General features: G+C 40.2%; 1 protein-coding gene across 2 annotated transcripts in view; it reads left to right on the top strand.

Annotated features, from left to right (window-relative positions):
- Positions 1–20,119, top strand: part of LOC126100243 (histone-lysine N-methyltransferase eggless-like) — a 351,861-nt gene that overhangs the window by 140,527 nt on the left and 191,215 nt on the right. For both annotated transcript variants that reach the window (XM_049910825.1, XM_049910824.1), the window contains exon 5: positions 5,479–5,576. In XM_049910825.1, the coding sequence (XP_049766782.1) occupies positions 5,479–5,576 (98 nt within the window). The remainder of the gene's footprint in view (positions 1–5,478; positions 5,577–20,119) is intronic.

The raw sequence follows: 20,119 nt of genomic DNA, 5'->3' as shown, positions 1-20,119 counted from the left end.
GCAGAGAGGTGGTGTGACGAGATGGACAGAGTGAGGTGAGAAAAGAGATATGGGAAATACGAGACGTGAACAATATTTGTCGAACACACATACATACATCAAGTGGACTTTAGATATATGTATGTAGATAGGTTTGTATGTATGGGATCTTCTCCCAAACCCTTGGATCGATTTTAACGAAATTTGGCACACAAATAGCAAACTTCACAAGTACCAGCACTGCTTTGCCTTGTCAATGTGTTTGGCGGGTCAGCCTACATGTGGGGAGGTGGCATGACTGGGGGGGGGGGGGGGGAGAGGTTGAGATGTATATAGATAGGGATGAATAGGGAGAAAGAGGGCAGTAGGGTGTAGATCAGAGAGAGAGGATAGGAGGGGATGGACGGAGAGGGGTGTGTGGGAGGCCAAACAGAGAGAAGGGTGGTAGGAGATTGACATACAGAGGGGATAGAGAAGATGGGCAAAGAGAGGGGGAGGAGGAGTTGAAGAGAGAGTGTGGAGAGGAGGCAGTGGATAGTGAGAGGATGAAGATGAGGTGGACATAGTGACAGGGAAGGAAGAAACGAACACATAGAGTGGTAGAAGAGATGAGAGTACACAGGCGTAACTGGGGGGAGGGGCTAGCATATATAAAAAACTGTGTATGTTTGTGAGATAGGTACATACGCCCTGCATTTCCTCCAAAAGCCCAGATCAATTTCAATCAGATTTGACATATAAACAGCACTCTTCACAAGTAACAATATTATGAGAAGGAAAGTTGTTACTCACCATATATCGGAGATGTTGAGTCGCAGGTAGGCACAACAAAAAGATTTTCACACGTAAAGCTTTCGGCCAATGGCCTTTGTCAACAATAGACACATATACGAACACTCCATTTTTTGACTCTTCACAAGTATCCACATTTGGGGCTTTACAGCCTACTTGTTCCAATATGAACGAAGTTATAGGCAGTTCCTGCCATATAGGCTTCCCTGCACAACAGGCATGTTGGAGTAGTATCCGCTTGCTTTGCCTGGCAGCCTACATATCAGCAGCAAAAAAAAAAAAAAAAAAAAAAAACTGTTTTCAGGCCCCTGACAGTGTGTGGATGAACATGACAGAGAGAGGGTAGAGATTGGGGAGATTGGGGGTGGGGGTGGGGAGGGGGGAAGGAGGGTAGTGCATGGTCAGAGAACTAGGAGGATGACGGAATAGTAAGAGATGGGTGTGGAGGAGAACAGAAAGAGGGATGAGGAGGAGATGGACAGAGAGAAGACAGAGAAAGATGGGAAGAGAGAGCTGAGGAGGAGATAGGCAGAGAGGAGGGATGGGAAGGTGGGTGGAGTGGTCTGATGGGGAAGATGGGCAGATAGGGTGGTGAGGTGATTGGTACAGAGGAGGGGAGGATAAGATGGACCAAGAGAGGGGAAGAAGAGGCGCATGCATTATGTGTGATACATACATACGGAGGCAAAGACGGGAAAAAGGCTAGTGTATATATATTGTTAGTTCAAAAACAAAGATGATGTGACTTACCAAATGAAAGTGCTGGCAGGTCGACAGACACATAAACAAACACAAACATACACACAAAATCCAAGCTTTCGCAACCAACGGTTGCCTCGTCAGGAAAGAGGGAAGGAGAAGGAAAGACAAAAGGATATGGGTTTTAAGGGAGAGGGTAAGGAGTCATTCCAATCCCGGGAGCGGAAAGACTTACCTTAGGGGGAAAAAAGGACAGGTATACACTCGCACACACACACATATCCATCCACACATACACAGACACAAGCAGACACTTGTAAAGGCAAACTCTTTGCCTTTACAAGTGTCTGCTTGTGTCTGTGTATGTGTGGATGGATATGTGTGTGTGTGCGAGTGTATACCTGTCCTTTTTTCCCCCTAAGGTAAGTCTTTCCGCTCCCGGGATTGGAATGACTCCTTACCCTCTCCCTTAAAACCCATATCCTTTTGTCTTTCCTTCTCCTTCCCTCTTTCCTGACGAGGCAACCGTTGGTTGCGAAAGCTTGGATTTTGTGTGTAGTTTGTGTTTGTTTGTGTGTCTGTCGACCTGCCAGCACTTTCATTTGGTAAGTCACATCATCTTTGTTTTTAAATATATTTTTCCTTCGTGGAATGTTTCCTTCTATTATAAACATATATTGTTAGTTCTTTTTTCTCAATTAAGTCCCTTCTTCCTCTTTTTGTGAATTGCATTTTTAACTTCCTTTAACCTATCTGTGACAGGGATTGCTAGTATATGTGTTTTGTTCATTCTTTTTTCTCCAGTTAAGTCTCTTCCTCTTATTGTGAATTTAATTTTTAACTTTCTTTAATCAAATAGTGACAGGGAATGCATAATTGATTTTCCACAACCGAGGCGTCAATGTTACTTCTGCTGATCTTTTTCCGGTACATTATGTTTGCCTTGATTCAGGGTGTGGAGTTACTTCTTGTTCCGGAGGACTTGTACATTTTATCTTTTATATTCATAGTTCCTGTTTCGTTTCTCCACTTGAAAGACTTTTAAATAGTTTTTAAGAGCCAGAGATTCAGAAGTGTTTTATAATTTTGCTGAGAGTCACACTTTCCTGCTGTATTCTAATTTTGGCAGACATGCATTGGATATGTTAATCTTTTAAAACATTTTTTAGCATAGCTATAAATTTTTCAATTTGTTTGTCTGTATGTATTAAATTTGAATATTCTAACTAATTTGGAACAAGAGCACTATGTTAATGTTCCAGTATTAAAAAAAGTAATATCTGGGTTCAACTGTATGATAAATCTGTATTCCTGATTCAACTAGTTTCGTGGCATTAGAACCTCATCTTCAGGGATACATATTTATTTCATAATACATTCCAATAATAAAAATGTTTGACCATCAAGAGGTTGGTAGACCAGTTTAAAATATAGCAGAGTGCAGGGAACATCATCCTCATACAGGAAACCTAAGGCTTAACATTATCGTGACATGAGATAAGTTTGTCTAGGTGGTCACTCATGTTGTCATAGCAGTGTTAAACTTTAGTTTTCCTGTATCAGTCATTTTAATCGTTCTCGTCGTCTTTTTTACTTTGCCTGCTCTGCATATGGGGGATACTGTCCTACATTTTAGAGACACAGTGGGGTTTCTGGGCCTAATTTTTGACTCCAGGTTGTCGTGGCTGCCACACCTATGTGACTTGAAAGCCAGAACCCTGAAGGCACTGAACATCCTCAAGTGCCTCAGCCACAGGTCTTGGGAAGCGGACAGGGCGTGTCTCCTTCAGTTTTATTGAGCTTTTGTGCGTTCACGGCTTGACTATGGGTGCACAGTGTATGGTTCAGCGTGGCCGTCTTATTTGCAGATCCTTGACACTGTCCACCATGCTGGGATTCGACTGGCCACGGGTGCTTATCGGACAAGTCCCATACCCAGCCTCTGTGCTGAGGCTAGGGAACCGCCACTTACCATCCGGCGACAGCTCCTGCTGGTGCGCCAGGCTTGTAAGTTTCTTGCAGCTCCCACCTCGCCTGCTCACCATCTTGTTGCTCATCCACCTCTGGACCGCCTTTTTTCCCACCATCCACGGGCCACGTTGCAGTTTGGGATCCGAGTGCAACGTGTGCTAGAGTCCCTCGGTGTGGAGTCTGTACAACCCCAAATCCTGGGTTTTAATCGCCTACCACCCTGGTTACTGAAGAGGCCCGGAGTGATTTTAGATTTATTGCAGTACAAGAGAGATTGCACTCCTGCCATCGTTTTTAATGCAGCTTTTCTGCCATTTTATCTGAGCACCACGACTATGTAGCCATTTTTACGGATGGGTTGGAACAAGGGGATTCCGTTGGTTGCTCTGTTGTTTTTCCGGATTGTGTCCTCAAGGTCCAACTGCCTAAGACTTTTACTGTCTTGGATGCAGAATTGTCTGCGATCTTGCGGGCACTGGAGCAGGTGAGACATTCTTCCTGTCCTAAATTTCTTGTCTGTTCAGATTCACTAAGTGCCCTTCACTCATTGCAACGTTTGTATCCAGCAGATAAAATAGTCCAGACCATCCAGGATGCCCTTCTCCAACTACAGCGATTGGGGAAGGTGGTGGCTTTCTGCTGGGTTCCGGGGCATGTCTGCATTGCTGGGAATGAAAGGGCAGATCTCGCAGCCAAGGAGGCGTGTCTCGATCCACAAGTATCTCAGTGTGCTATACCCCTGCACACACTTACCTCGCTGTTGATCTCACGAGTCATGCGTCGGTGGGAGGATGAGTGGCTGGAAGTGACTGACAATAAGCTTCGCATAGTCAAGCCCACAAAGCGTGTGTGGTGTACTTCCTATCAGCCCCGTCGACGGGATGAGGTTCTCCTCACTCAGCTTCGGATAGGCCACAGCCCTATGACGCATGGCTTCCTGCTCCGGCGGGAGGACCCTCCAGTGTGTGTTGCTTGTGGCGTTCAGGTCACTGTGCGCCACATTTTATTGGATTGTGTTTTATTTTCTGACCAGCGGGCCGCGGCTGATGTCAAATGTTTTTACAAAGATTTTAGGGAGAGGATCTTAATTTGCTCACTTTGTGACAAGCTCGCCCATATTTTATGTAAGTGGCCAGCCAATGACAATTTCCTGTGGCATTCTTGTTGCTATGTTTTCCCTTTCCTTACGTTTTACTTTCTTATGTAGCATTTACCTTCTTTTCCTTTACCTTCTTTTCCTGCTTTCTTTGCGTGTGTGCTTCAGTTTTATTAGGTCTGTCCACATTCGTTCCTTTTAATGTGTGTCAGGGCGCTGATGACCTCGACGTTGAGCGTTCATAAGCCCCAACACACACACACACACACACACACACACACACACTTCCTGTATCAGGATGATGATCCCAGCATTCTGCTCTATTTTAAGTTGGACTACCGATTTCTTGATGGTTGAACATTTTTATCACAGTTGGACAAAGAATGTTGGGTCATCTACAGCTTATCATTTGGAGTAGATTGTGATTTGGAGTATCGCTGAAGATGTGGCTCCTAGATCAGAAGTAATGATTTATCATACAGCTGACACAGTTTTATTAATCATGATGCAATTCTACAGCTGCTGATGCCCACAATACAAAATTTGCTGCAGTTACTGGCTGAATTGTATTGCAACTTTTCATAAATAAAAAAAAAAAGTGTTGCTTTTGGGAACACACAAGATTTCATTGTAGGCCTGGCCTGAAATCATGAATATGCACATTATCTGATGCTGAAGACTATTTCAGAATTAGGTGCAATATGATTCTGATATTGCGTTTACCTTTCTGATGAGCAGGATTAAAAGTCTTATAACTACATTATCTACCTTACATTAGAAATTTTATTTTTCTTCATTCACATACTTATAATGTAGAGCTAAAATCAGAGAAAGATGAAATGGAGCTTATTGTCTGTTGTTCAAACAATTTCCCGTCACAAAATGTTGGATTGCTTGTTTTATCTCCACATTTCATTTATATTTTCTTTTTTCTTTTACAGAGGAAGCAAAAAAGTTTACAGATGAAATAGATGAAGCCCAGAGAATAATTGATAGATTCAGAAGAGAGTTTTATGCAGCTTGCAGTGCACCAATTAAGGTATGTGCTGTAATTATCAGGCAAATTATTCGTTGCATTGATATTGAAGTTGGTCACATTGTGAAGTTATGGAAAACTAGTAACATTTGAAAATAGTTTTCTGACTACTGAGGTGGTGCTGTGGTTCTAGAATTGAAATAACATTTAGTAGTAGCAAAATTTAATTCCCTTCTTATTTATTTAAAAAAAATGCTGAGATACCTCAGTGTAAAAGACCATGACTGATTTCTTTCCTCGATCTCCAATGAAGACATCCTTTAGTCCACATCATGTAGGCTGTGTTTTTGTAGCCCTAAGTCCAAAGTCTGCTTTTATGCAGCTCTTTTCACTAGTCTATCCTGATGATGATGTTTGGTTTGTGGGGCGCTCAACTGCGTGGTTATCAGCGCCCGTACAATTACCCAATCTTTGCTCAGTCCAATTTCGCCACTTTCCTGGATGATGATGAAATGATGAGGACAACACAAACACCCAGTCATCTCGAGGCAGGTGAAAATCCCTGACCCCGCCGGGAATCGAACCCGGGACCCCGTGCTCGGGAAGCGAGAACGCTACCGCGAGACCACGAGCGGCGGACACTAGTCTATCCTGTACAAGCCTCTACATCTTGCACTAAATACTGCAACATACCAGCAACATTTGTATAATCCAAAATTCTACTGGTTCTTGTAGTCCATTGAAAACAATAAATTGTAACATAGCCAAATTTTAAAGCATTACATAGTTTCACTTTCCATCTAGTCCCAAGTGTACACTCTCATGTCATGAAATGAGTTTTCAGCTAACATTGACAAATGGGTTTCTATGCAAATGTTGTTGGTTTGTGTGGCTTCGGGTAAATGGTGGTAAAGCGTTACCACATCAGGTTGGAGGTAACCAGTGGTGAGCTCTTAAAGTCATGATGCATATATGGTAGAAAATACAATTTGCTGCTGTTCTCTCTCTCTCTCTCTCTCTCTCTCTCTCTCTCTCTCTCTCTCTCTCTCTCTCTCATCTTTTCAGACATCTAAAATACACTTTTCTTGCATTCCTCTTTATAGTTGCCACCTGTCTACACGTGTGTGTGTGTGTGTGTGTGTGTGTGTGTGTGTGTGTGTGTGTGTATTATTGTTCTTCACTTTCACTGGTGATAGCAATGTCATCAGTGAATCTTATAGCTGATATCCTTTCACCCCAAATTTTAATGCCATTAAAGAACATCTCTAGAGTCTTCACTTCATACAGGGTCTTGAAACTTTGTGTTTTTGTGGGAACTTGCCATCTTTCTTAAAGTTTGCCAATTAATGTGTTTTAGAATTCCCAATACACACTTTCAAGAGTTAAACAAATCTGTTGCCATTCATGTTGACCTACTGTGATCATTCCCTTTCATATTACCACAAATGATTAGACAGAGCTGTTTTTATGAGTTAGCTGATTCCAGTTGTGACTGATTGTTGTAGTCACAAGATACTACTTTTGCAAGTTTTGCGAATGACACATGTTTTATGTTTATAAACATTTAAAACAACTAAATAATGACACCATTCTCAAGCCAAGATCTGACTAGATATTTGTACAGGTTTTCTCATATTATGAAATAGTTGTTAATTAACCTGTCTAAAGCATATCCAGTTTGTGGTGTCAGGTGGAGCCTTGTGGCATAGCTTGAGGTTATGTTGGAAGATGAAAGCATTGTTGAGAATTGACGGAGTCAAGAAATATGATTCTGACAACCTGATTGTGGTGAAACATTGATGTGTAGAATAACTGGATGCCTAGGTTATGTCAGAAGGTGATATCTATATGCCTTCGGGTTACGTGAACAAGGTGAAAATAGGTTATTTTCCTGCGTTCAAAAGGAAATTACCTTATTTATAAGTCATTGCCTACTGTCTTTTCCATCTTCTTTCACACAGATACTTATAAGAAACATTACTAAAGCACACTTCAATGTAAGTGCATTGGTGCCCTTTCAGACATTTTTACCAAATTTTCTCTGCTAGAACCATTGCACTGCAATTCATGTTGTCCTATTTGCTGCAAAGATTTTTTTCAGTCTTCTTAGTGAGTTGATATGGCCTGCTATGATTTTTTATTCTGTGCCAGAATTCCGACCCTAGATGCTGGAGTTGGTGGTCGTGTGTGTGTGTGTGTGTGTGTGTGTGTGTGTGTGTGTGTGTATTAACTGACATAGACTTTGGTGAAAGCTATATGAGAGTGTCATTTAATCATGCCTGTCTGCAAATTGGCATGTCCTCTTTACAGTAAGTAGCAATCTATCTTTTTCTACATTGTTGATATTACTACTTGGAGTTCCCATTGTCTGATTTTTGCCAAACATTAAATGCTTAGGTTTGTGCATACTACATCACTTGTATGCATAGTAGTTCATCTGGCTATGTCCCATCCTACAGTGTTTACCATCACTGTACTCAATGTATTTGTATTATGATGTGATCACGACTTTTGTCTCATGACTACTGGAAATGATGCGCTTGTTGCTAGGCAAATCGTCATCAGATTTTAAAATGCAAATTAAATGAAACAGAAGACATTGTTCTTAAGGCGAGTTGGAACGCCCTATCCTGAAAGTGTTAAATTTAGTGATTTGGCTTCCCTGTACTTCAGGAACCACTTTAGCCATTGACATGAAACTTTTACAGGACATTAAACTGCATATTTCTGAGCCCACTGAACTACAATAATTGCATTTCAGCCACACTTTCGGAAATACAATTTTTCAATTACACAGTTAAAATTTTATGTAATTTTTTGTAAGTTATCCTAAATAATTTTAATTATACATAACACCATGTTCTTCTTTTAGTTCAGTAGACTCAGGATAAGTATGTTATTACTCCAGGAAAATTTGAATACTGTACTCAAAATGATTTCTGAGATTTAGGGAAAAATGCAACGAAAAATGTAAATTTTTCAGACTTCTAAAGTTTCAAAAGACTGTAACTCACTTAATATGTGATTAATTTTTCTATTTTTAGTCAGTTAGAAGCAACCTGCACCATACTGTATATCATCCTCTTGATCTTTTTCCAAATTTTTTCTTCTTTCTAGGCTCCTTAGTGGCCAACTGTGTTGCATACTCTGCCTTATTAATGCGATCCTTGTCCATCCGTTCTAGTTCTCTGATGCAGTTTGCTCCAGGATTAATTCCCATATGCCGTAGCACTTTCATCCTTCCGATGTTGCCAACATTAAAAACAATAACAGAATCACTGACCCCTCTCCCCACGTAAGTGTCTTCGTTCCAACAAAAACATTTTTTAGTAAGCGAGTCCATATAAGATTATTGAATGACCCATTGGGATTTTGAGTCTGACCATCCAGACACTTCTTCAGTAATTCAGGATTTGCCAGGTCTCTGAAAATAAGTTTTATGATATCCATGAGTGCTGCTGGGATGGAATGTTTATGGCTGTATTGACTGTTTGAGTACTGGGCATTGCGGTAAGGTCACCATGAAACAGGTCCAGGAGAGAAAAAGTGGTGTACAGGTTTTTCATCAGTTTACTGCGTGCTTCATTTTCAACAAATCCTCAGCATTATTTCCAATGGCCATAATACTGGTGAAGTTCATCAATCATTTTGTCTGTCAGCCTGCCTCTTATGGTTTTACCATCAGAAAGTTTCTTGTCTCCCAAACTTTCTTTCAACTTCCTCAACCTGGTGCCCATCCTCTTCTGGACATGACCTTTTTAACACATCAATCCACAGCCTTCTATATAAAAAATTACCCATTAGAAATTGAAGTAATGCACATAAAAATTTTAACATTTTCAACAACAGGTAGTTTATATTTAAAAAAATAAAATAAAATACCACCCATGTGAGTTTACACACACACATCCATCCGCACATATACAGACACAGGCAGATATATATATACAGGGTGTTACAAAAAGGTACGGCCAAACTTTCAGGAAACATTCCTCACACACAAATAAAGAAAAGATGTTATGTGGACATGTGTCCGGAAACGCTTAATTTCCATGTTAGAGCTCATTTTAGTTTCGTCAGTATGTACTGTACTTCCTCGATTCACTGCCAGTTGGCCCAATTGAAGGAAGGTAATGTTGACTTTGGTGCTTGTGTTGACATGCGACTCATTGCTCTACAGTACTAGCATCAAGCACATCAGTACGTAGCATCAACAGGTTAGTGTTCATCACGAACATGGTTTTGTGGTCAGTGCAATGTTTACAAATGCGGAGTTGGCAGATGCCAATCTGATGTATGGATTAGCACGGGGCAATAGCCGTGGCGCGGTATGTTTGTATCGAGGCAGATTTCCAGAACGAAGGTGTCCCGACAGGAAGACGTTCGAAGCAATTGATCGGTGTCTTAGGGAGTACGGTACATTTCAGCCTATGACTCGTGACTGGGGAAGACCTAGAACGACATGGACACCTGCAATGGACGAGGCAATTCTTCGTGCAGGTTAGCGTCAGAGAAGTTGCTGCTGTACAAGGTAATGTTGACCACGTCACTGTATGGAGAGTGCTATGGGAGAACCAGTTGTTTCCGTACCATGTACAGCATGTGCAGGCACTATCAGCAGCTTATTGACCTCCACGGGTACACTTCTGCGAATGGTTCTTCCAACAATGTGTCAATCCTCATTTCAGTGCAAATGTTCTCTTTACAGATGAGGCTTCATTCCAACGTGATCAAATTGTAAATTTTCACAATCAACATGTGTTGGGCTGATGAGAATCCGCACGCAATTGTGCAATCACGTCATCAACACAGATTTTCTGTGAACGTTTGGGCAGGCATTGTTGGTGATGTCTTGATTGGTCCCCATGTTCTTCCACCTACACTCAATGGAGCATGTTATCATGATTTCATACGGGATACTCTACCTGTGCTGCTAGAACATGTGCCTTTACAAGTACAACACAACATGTGGTTCATGCACAATGGAGCTCTTGCACATTTCAGTCGAAGTGTTCGTACGCTTCTCAACAACAGATTCAGTGACCGATGGATTGGTAGAGGCGGACCAATTCCATGGCCTCCATGCTCTCCTGACCTCAACCCTCTTGACTTTCATTTATGGGGGAATTTGAATACTCTTGTCTATGCAACCCCAGTACCAAATGTAGAGACTCTTCGTGCTCGTATTGTGGATGGCTGTGATAAAATACGCCATTCTCCAGGGCTGCATCAGCACATCAGGGATTCCATTCGACGGAGGGTGGATGCATGTATCCTCACTAACGGAGGACATTTTGAACATTTCCTGTAACAAAGTGTTTGAAGTCACGCTGGTACGTTCTGTTGCTGTGTGTTTCCATTCCATGGTTAATGTGATTTGGAGAGAAGTAATAAAATGAGCTCTTAACATGGAAAGTAAGCGTTTCCGGACACATGTCCACATAACATATTTTCTTTCTTCGTGTGTGAGGAATGTTTCCTGAAAGTTTGGCCGTACCTTTTTGTAACACCCTGTATATATGTAATAGAGGGAAAGATTTCATGTGGGAAAAATATATATAAAAAACAAAGATGCTGTAACTTACCAAATGAGAAAGCACTGGTAGATAGACACAATAAACACACACACAAATTTCAAGCTTTCGCAACCCAAGGTTGCTTCATCAGGAAAGAGAGAAAGACGAAAGGATGTGGGTTTTAAGGGAGAGGGTAAGGAGTCATTCCAATCCCGGGAGCGGAAAGACTTACTTTAGGGGGGGAAAAGGACAGGTACGTGCACACACACACACACACACACACACACACACACACACACACCCATCTGCACATATACAGACACAAGCAGACATATGTAAATGCAAAGAGGTTGGGCAGAGATGTCAGTTGAGGCGGAAGTACAGAGGCAAAGGTGTTGTTGAATGACAGGTGATGTACGAGGGGCGGCAACTTGAAATTAGCGGAGGTTGAGGCCTATTGGGTAACGGGAAGAGAGAATATATTGAAGGGCAAGTTCCCATCTCCGGAGTTCAGATAGGTTGGTGTTAGTGGGAAGTATCCAGATAACCCGGATGGTGTAACACTGTGCCAAGATGTGCTGGCCGTGCACCAAGGCATGTTTAGCCCCAGTGTGATCCTCATTACCAACAAACACCGTCTGCCTGTGTCCGTTCATCCGAGTGGACAGTTTGTTGCTGGTCATTCCCACACAGAAGGCTTCACAGTGTAAGCATGTCAGTTGGTAAATCACGTGGGTGCTTTCACACGTGGCTCTGCCTTCGATCGTGTACACCTTCCAGGTTACAGGACTGGAGTAGGTGGTGGTGGGAGGGTGCATGGGACAGTTTTTACACCGGGGGCGGTTACAAGGGTAGGAGCCAGAGGGTAGGGAAGGTGGTTTGGGGATTTCATAGGGATGAAGCAAGGGGTTACGAAGGTTAGGTGGAAGATGGAAAGACACTCTTGGTGGAGTGGGGAGGATTTCTTGAAGGATGGATCTCATTTCAGGACAGGATTTGAGGAAGTCATATCCCTGCTGGAGAGCCACATTCAGAGTCTGATCCAGTCCCAGAAAGTATCCTGTCACAAGTGGGGCACTTGTGGAGTTCTTCTGTGGGAGGTTCTGGGTTTGAGGGGATGAGGAAGTGGCTCTGGTTATTTGCTTCTGTACCAGGTCGGGAGCGTAGTTGCGGGATGCGAATGCTGTTTTCAGGTTATTAGTGTAATGGTTCAGGGATTCAGGACTGGAGCAGATTCGTTTGCCACGAAGACCTAAGCTGATGGGAAGGAACCGTTTGATATGGAATGGGTGGCAGCTGTCTTAATGGAGGTACTGTTGCTTGTTGGTGGGTTTGATGTGAATGGATGTGTGAAGCTGGCCAGTGGACAGATGGAGGTCAACGTCGAGGAAAGTGGCATGGGATTTGGAGTAGAACCAGGTGAATCTGATGGAACCAAAGGAGTTGAGGTTGGAGAGGAAATTCTGGAGTTGTTCTTCACTGTGAGTCCAGAACATGAAGATGTCATCAATAAATCTGTACCAGACTTTGGGTTGGCAGGCCTGGATAACCAAGAAGGCTTCCTCTACGCAACCCATAAATAGGTTGGCGTACGAGGGGGCCATCCTGGTACCCATGGCCTTTCTCTTTAATTGTTGGTATGTCTGGCCTTCAAAAGTGAAGAAGTTGTGGGTTAGGATGAAGCTGGCTGAGGTAATGAGGAAAGAGGTTTTAGGTAGGGTAGCAGATGATCGGCGTGAAAGGAAGTGCTCCATTGCAGCGATGCCCTGGACGTGTGGGATATTTGTGTATAAGGGAGTGGCATCAATGGTTACATGGATGGTTTCCGGGGGTAACAGATTGGGTAAGGATTCCAGGCATTAAAGAAAGTGGTTGGTGGCTTTGATGAAGGATGGGAGACTGCATGTAATGTGTTGAAGGTGTTGATCTACGTAGTCAGAGATACATTCTGTGGGGGCTTGGTAACCAGCTACAATGGGGTGGCCGGGATGTTTGGGTTTGTGAATTTTAGGAAGTAGGTAGAAGAAATTTCTCACTTCCAGCCTTGCCTCTCAATCTTTCTTGAGAAACCTTTATGACCAAACATAAAAAGGATATACATTAGATGACAAAGTACATCCTATGCTACAGATATTTGATGATTGAGACCTAGTTTTTATGCGTTGTCCATTAAATCATTTTGGGTGCATGCTGTAGTGATTCAGCTTACAGAGCTGTGACAGATTTCTGAACACGGCCATATTTAATGATCTTTTCTTTCAGTGTCACATATATTTCATCCTAATGAAAGCATGGTTTAGTACAATGCCCTCAGTGGCACTGCTTGACCTTTTTTGTGCAGTTTGAGAAACATATGAATGAACTTCGCAAGCATTCACCAGTACCTGACTGGAATTGTACCACATGTCATTTGTAGATTAGTGAATTCAGTGCAGATTTCCGTTCTCATCCTCGCAAACAAACCTAATTACAGCATTGCATGACATGTAGTATGGACTCCATCTTTAAATAATTCCTAAGTTTCATGCATTTGTTCTGCAAGCAGCAGCTCTAAATCAGCGTAAACCCTCCCCATTTCCTGTACAGTTATGTTCTTGCATTTGTTAGCATTATGTTGTTTTTTCATTTCTACTCATTGATGTGTGCTCAACAGTTATGACTGAATCTTTGAGGATAGTTTGAATAACAATGATTAGTCCTGCTGACCTATTTCATGTTTAACATTACCTAATGATGCACAAGGTTTACATCATGTTCCAAAGAAAATGGGGTGGGGTTGGCGTGGGGCGAGGGAGAACAATGGTTCAACTATGACCTCATATTTGGGAGGAATTGGGCTTAAAAGCATTACTTTGATTCAGGTGTTCTGTCGTTTCCCTAAAGTATTTTCTTTACTTTTGAAGCTATTATATCACAGTCAGATTTCAATGTGTCAGACACAGATTATTTTAAATACTAAGTTAAACTCAAGTATCACTTAGTTATATTTACTATTAACCAGAGCATGAAACATAACATTCAGGAGAAAATTTGAATTTGAATTTGGTAACTGTGAAAATATGATTAAGGAGGCCATCAGTATTGTGAAATATGTCAGTTAATTACATGGATTAGATAAGAAGTAGTGGCATTATGTTGTAATTCATACCAGACTTTATTGACAGATGCTCACCATATTACATGCCCTGCATCTCGATCACCTTCCCCTTGCAGATGGGTAGTATCATACACCGTCGTATCATCCATCTCCGTTGAAATTTTTCAAGGACTGCCCTGTGGCATGGAATGACGTCCTCTTTTGTGTTGTAGCACGTCATTAAGAGGTTCCTTCATTTTGCAAACAGGTCGTAATCACATGGACTCATATCGTGTGAATGTGGTGGATGCTCTAGTATTACCCACCCCAGATACACAGTAGCTCCAACTAGGGTTTGTCACTATATGATATGGCAATGGTGTATCATTACAAACCTTACGCAGTCCCCGAAAACATTATTGTTCACTCTGATCGTGTGCCACGTCAAACTTGGTCCATACACACTGTTCGAGTTCTCTAAACACACTATTAGGGTGTCTGAACTGTCCTCGAGCACTTTGAATGCACACACTGCAACTGACTCAAATGCAGCTGTTGCCACTTACCTGCATTACATCAACTGACTGGCGTGGATGCAGTTTGAGGCACATCCTTTATATTATTGCAATGTTACCACTGCTTTTCATCCAACCATTGTATTTCCAACATTTAAGTAGTTGAAGGTTTGCAACAATTGTTATTCATTTGTAACTGCAGTAGGTCAGAGTAAATTTATGTCATCAATAATTACCATACGGAATCTTTGAGCACCAGACTACTGTTTTGTTACTCAGGATACTATACATTCTTAAAAAGAAATGTGTGTTTGCAGTAGCTGTTCTGTTAAAATATATGTACCGCATATTCCCAGTTTGCACAATTATAATACAAATTGACCATAGTAAGTTAGTTTTTCTCTGAGTTTCCAAGACACTTTCATTTTAGTTTGTGTTGAATGCACACTAACCCACTATAAGAATGGCTGCTTTTTGAGTGGCAATTGAACTATAGCTATTTAATGTAACCAAGGAAGAAGCACTTTTCTTCAAATTACTGGCTTCTTGAGTAATTTTGCTACCTTAAATGAAGCTTGATGTAAAGTAGAAAAAGGAGGAATAGCATAACTGAGTTTTGATCCAAGCTATGCATAATTAAGTGCACTCTTTTCATTGAATTTTATAATGAATTTGAGGTAATTGTATTTGTAATAAAAGACAATCATCTCATTTGGTCATTTGGATGATTTGACTTTATTGCATACATAGCAGGAGCTGAGCTCAATTTCTTTTGGCTGTTTGAGCGTATTGAGTTTACTGATTCCACAGCAGCTGACCAGAAGCATCCAAATACAGTAACAATACAATGTGGATACATAAAAATAAAAAAAGGCTGAAAAGTAATTAATTTTTCAAGCAGTTCATACTAGTAGATTAATTTGTTTTACAAAATATCTTGTCAAAATGTATGAAACTGCTATGTTTGTTACTTAGTCTGTTTTGTTTTCACAAAAAAACAGTAGTAAGTTTGTACAAAAAGGAAATGATGGTTGACATTTAAACTTAATATAAATGTTAACTAAATGTAAGAAATACCCTTCCCCAAACATCTTCCCTTTTGTCAAGTGTTGAATCCGATATGATCAAGAAGGAGCAGTAGAAAAATTAAAGCCCGTAAACACCGCTGAGAATGCTGCAACTTAGGATAAAGCTGAAGTGGACAAGGTCAATGTTAAATTACTGCCATTTGGGTAAAATCCTTTTCTGGTTTTGCCAATCTGAAGCAAAATTTCATATTGCCTGTAACACAACTGTAATGCAGAATTTAATTCTTAATTAACACAGCTCAAGCCACTGTTTGTTGAAAACTTAAAGGGTTTGGTAGGCAGCTCAAACTCTAATAAATATTCATTAGCTAGTAAATTCTCTGTTCTGGGAAAGTGAAGAGTTTCAAATAAGAAATTAGGAACTGAATTGGAGTGAGATGATCTAAAATCAAATCAACTGATGTTAAAAATAATAGGTCACGCAGGACCGCAGGGCCTAATTTGATCATTTCAGAAACCAATGTAGATAGAACTTATCTCATGCCAGATTGAATGACGGGAATGCCATCAGTTAATGGAGTCCAATCGACATCAATGCAGAAGCTGTCATCAGTTTAGGTCCTTCCTTCCAGCTCTATCAATTAAGTGTGTAAACTGTTGAATTAGAACGTCAGCTGAGAGAGAACTGCGATCAGAGACTATAACATTCTCGTAATAAGTGCAAGAGGCAATTGAGATGCAATAAAAAATTGTAGTACTGTTACTGACATTTTCATTTTGTTGTAGATTGTAGGCCTGAAAATGTGTTCACCTATGTGAATGGCAAAATTGGGGAAATCAGGAGCAGAGACAGTAGTATTAAAATATTCTGCCACAAATGTCATAGGTGGCCAGTATCATTTGTTTGTCAAAGATTACTACAACATAGGACAATTGTTTTTGGTAGACGGTGGATAGGCAACTACCCCACTAGCAATAAAAAAATGACAAAAGTGGCTGAATATAAACTGTTTGCAGCAAATGGATCTCAGATTCTGACATGTGGTACCAAATTAGATGAATGTTGACGTAAGATTAAACCATAGTTTTCAATGGCCATTTGTTGTCGCCGGAATTTCGAAAGGCGGCATCATTTTCACCTTTTGATTGATATCAATATCAAAAGACTAGTTGATATCAACACTGAGATGGAAGTGGAAAGTTTTGAAGCAATTGAGATTGTTAATTCATTTATATCTCTTGTAATTTTCCTCGAATTTTAAAAGATATTTCCAAACATAACCAAACTCTTATGTTGTGCCAAGACAAAGTAAAACATAATGTTAATCATTACATTTCAACATATGTTGACACTCCAGTCTTCTTCAACCTACACAAACTACATATTTCAAATTAGGAATTAAAGTACATATTAAACTACATGTTATTTAACAGTCTAAACACAAGTTCAAAAGCACTGACCCAAGTAGATTTTGTAGTGATCACCACAGAGAAGTGTGTGCTTTTGAATTAATGCTGGTAAACAATTCACTTTTAATTGTATTATTATATAGATCCCCACTGGGAAATTTTGAATTATTTATGAGGAACCTGGATTCCTTGCTGTGCTGTCTGTCACTGTCACACATCAGCAAGCAGTTAATAGTCTGTGGTGACTTGAATGTAGATTTTTTAAAGGATTATGATAGGAAAAATGATCTGGAAACCTTATTTGGATCCTACAACTTGCTGTCAGTAGCTAACTATTCCAACATAGGTGGATAAAGACAGTAGGTCCATAATTGATAATGTTTTCTTTGATGAGGCACAAAGCAAGAAAATAATTGTTTACCAAGTAACAAATGCTCTCTCTGATCATGATGCACAGTCAGTATAAATGACATAGTGCCTTACAGTGTGGATACACCTCAGTGGAAGTCAGTCAGAATCATTAATGACTATAGTGCAAACGTTTTTAAGAGTAGTTTACAAGAAACAACCTGGAATTTATGAAGAACCAAATGCCAATATAAAATTTAATCTATTCTATGATAATTCATTTCAGTATTTGAAAACAGCTTTCCACATAAGCTAATCAGAAGGGACGTGAAACAGCCATGTAAAAAAACCATGGATCAACAAGGGGATTAAAGTACCTTCTGAAAGGAAAAGAGGAATGTATCTTTTGGCAAGAACAAGTAGAGACCCTGCAGTAGTTGCACACTATAAAAACTACTCAAAATTATTAAGAAAGGTTATTAAAAAAAATCAAGAAACTTGCACATAATGCTAGAAATCAGTATGTCTGGCAACAGAGTTAAGGCAATATGGAATATAGTGAAGCAAGAGAGAGGACAACTAATCACAGAAGAGGATAACATTATTATTGAATTGAATGGATGAGTTATAAATGACAAGTCACAGGTAGCAAATGTATTTAATAATCATTTCATAAACATAGTAGAAAGCATAGGGACCAACAGTTCATGAGAAAGATCACAGCAATATGTTGAAGAAGTAACTCTCATAAAATTACATCATGTGTATGTACCACCAACTTCTGCTTCTGAAATTAAGAGGGTCATACATTCTCACAAGAATACAAGCTTTTCTGGTTTTGATGGTGTTTCAAATAGAGTACTAAAGACTTGTTCCCATGTAATAAGTCCAGTGTTGTCCGAAATATGTAATGCATCACTAACTCTGGGCATTTTTCCAGAGAGACTAAAATATGCCATTGTTAAACCCTTCTTTAAGAAAGGTGATAAGAGAGAAGTAAGTAACCACTGCCCTATTTCACTGCTGACATCATTTTCCAAAATTTTTGAGAAGGTGATGTATTCTAGAATAGTATCTCACGTTGGCAACAATAATATTCTCAGCAAATCACAGTTTGGCTTTCAGAAGGGTTGCACTACTGAGAATGCCACTTACATGTTCACACACTATATATTACAAGCATTAAATATCAAAATAGCACCAGTAGGTATTTTCTGTGACCTGTCCGAGGTATTTGATTGTGTGAATCATAGTATACGCCAAGATAAATTGAAGTTTTAGGGAACTGAAAGTATATGCAAGCAATGGATAATGTCATATCTGACCAAAAAGAATGCAGAAACTTGTACTTAGTAGTAATTCAACCAACAGAATCCAGGGACATAATTCTGACTGGGGAGAAATCACTTATGGGGTTCCCCAAGGCTCAGTCTTATGTCTGCTACTGTTGTGCATATATGCAAATGATCAACTGTCTAATGTACAACAAGCAGAGTTAGTTCTTTTTGCAGATGACACCAGTATTGTAATCACTCCCAGTATACATACAGAAATAGTGAACAAAGTATCATTGACTGGTTTTCTGCAAATGGTCTCACCCTCAATTTCACAAAGACACATCATATTCAGTTCTGCACCTCTAGGGATACTGCACCAGTGATAAGTGTAACACAGGGTGATGAAATAATACTTAGGGTGGAAACTTCAAAATTCTTAGGTGTCTAAATTGATCAGAATTTAAATTGGAAAAACACATTTTGGAACTTCTAAAATGACTTAATTTAGCCACGTTTGCACTTAGAATCATTGCAAATTTTGGGAAGAGAGAAATGCAGTAAGTTGACATATTTTTCCTATTTCATTCAGTAATGTCATATGGAATAATGATCTGGGGTAACTCATCTTTAAGGAAGAAGGTCTTCATTGCCCAAAAATGTGCTGTAAGAATAATATGTGGTGTTCACCTGTGATCATCTTGTAGACATCTGTTTAAGGAGTTGGGTATTCTGACTACCGCTTCACAGTATATTTATTCTCTCATGAGGTTTGTTGTAAATAATCCACTAAAGTTCAAAAGAAACAATGAGATACATAATTACAATAACAGAAGAAAAAATGGCATTCATTACTCAGCATTAAGGTTGTATTTACCACAGAAAGGGGTGCACAACACTGCAATAAAAAATTTTGACCACTTACCCAGTGATATAAAATGTCTAAGAGGCAGCAAGGTAAAATTTGAAAATAAATTGAAAAAGTTTCTCCTTGACAACTCCTCTTCCGTAGAAGAATTCATATGTTTTTAATGTATAAAAGGTGGTGGGTTGACGGACAGTGGTGAAGGAGAGCAAATGAGAACTTCTACAGCCAGATAGAACCTATCACAGCATCCATTAAGAAGAGACAATTGTTATTTTATGGTCATCTCATGAGGATGGACGGTGGTCGACTAACAAAAAGAATACGGATGCAACCTAAGAAAACAAGGCCAAGATGGTTCGAAGAAAATGAGAAAGATCTTAGGCAGATTGGTATCTCAAAGAGAGAAATTCCTGACAGGAACACATTTAGAAGATTGGTAAACAACTACCAAGGTTTTAAAATGACATCAATGTCCAAAAGACGGAGAGGATCCTTGTCCGAAGAGCATAAACAGCCACTTCTTGGTGGGCTCAGAAGATACTGGCAGGAAGTTGCCATGCAGTCCATAGAG

This window comes from Schistocerca cancellata, chromosome 9 (assembly GCF_023864275.1).
Source record: "Schistocerca cancellata isolate TAMUIC-IGC-003103 chromosome 9, iqSchCanc2.1, whole genome shotgun sequence".
NCBI classification, from domain to species: Eukaryota; Metazoa; Arthropoda; class Insecta; order Orthoptera; family Acrididae; genus Schistocerca; species Schistocerca cancellata.
Note: the sequence above shows the minus strand (reverse complement) of the source record. Positions and strands in the feature narration are given on the sequence as shown.